The 289-nt window shown below is 63.0% G+C and overlaps 1 protein-coding gene across 1 annotated transcript in view; it reads left to right on the forward strand.

The window, feature by feature from the left end:
* The window catches only part of ZNF609 (zinc finger protein 609), a 31,533-nt gene extending 31,313 nt beyond the window's left edge, over positions 1–220 (forward strand). Inside the window, 2 exon segments of the mRNA XM_009870341.1 lie at positions 1–111; positions 162–220. The exon segment at positions 1–111 is cut by the window's left edge and continues 44 nt beyond it. Of these exon segments, the coding sequence (XP_009868643.1) occupies positions 1–111; positions 162–220 (170 nt within the window).
* Positions 221–289: the final 69 nt, after the last annotated feature.

Here is a 289-nt window from a genome sequence, read left to right on the forward strand (position 1 = left end):
CCTCGCCGTCTCAGCGCCTGCTCTCCACGCATCACCACCACCACCACCTCGGGTACTCGCTGCTGCCGGCGCAGTACAACCTGCCCTATGCAACAGGTGAGAGCCCAACCTGCCCCTGGGAGTGAGCCTCGGCACTAGAGCTTGGCTTTACTCCTCCACAGCCATCGTTGCCAGCCAGCAAGGCTCCGCTCCCTCCCTATACCCACCTCCGCGGAGGTGAGAACGGTAAGGCTTTCCTCCTGCCAAGCCCTATGGCCACTCCACACTGCTAATGGGCAAAAGGGCGCAG

Source organism: Apaloderma vittatum, unplaced genomic scaffold (genome assembly GCF_000703405.1).
Source record: "Apaloderma vittatum isolate BGI_N311 unplaced genomic scaffold, ASM70340v1 scaffold7495, whole genome shotgun sequence".
Lineage (NCBI taxonomy): Eukaryota > Metazoa > Chordata > Aves > Trogoniformes > Trogonidae > Apaloderma > Apaloderma vittatum.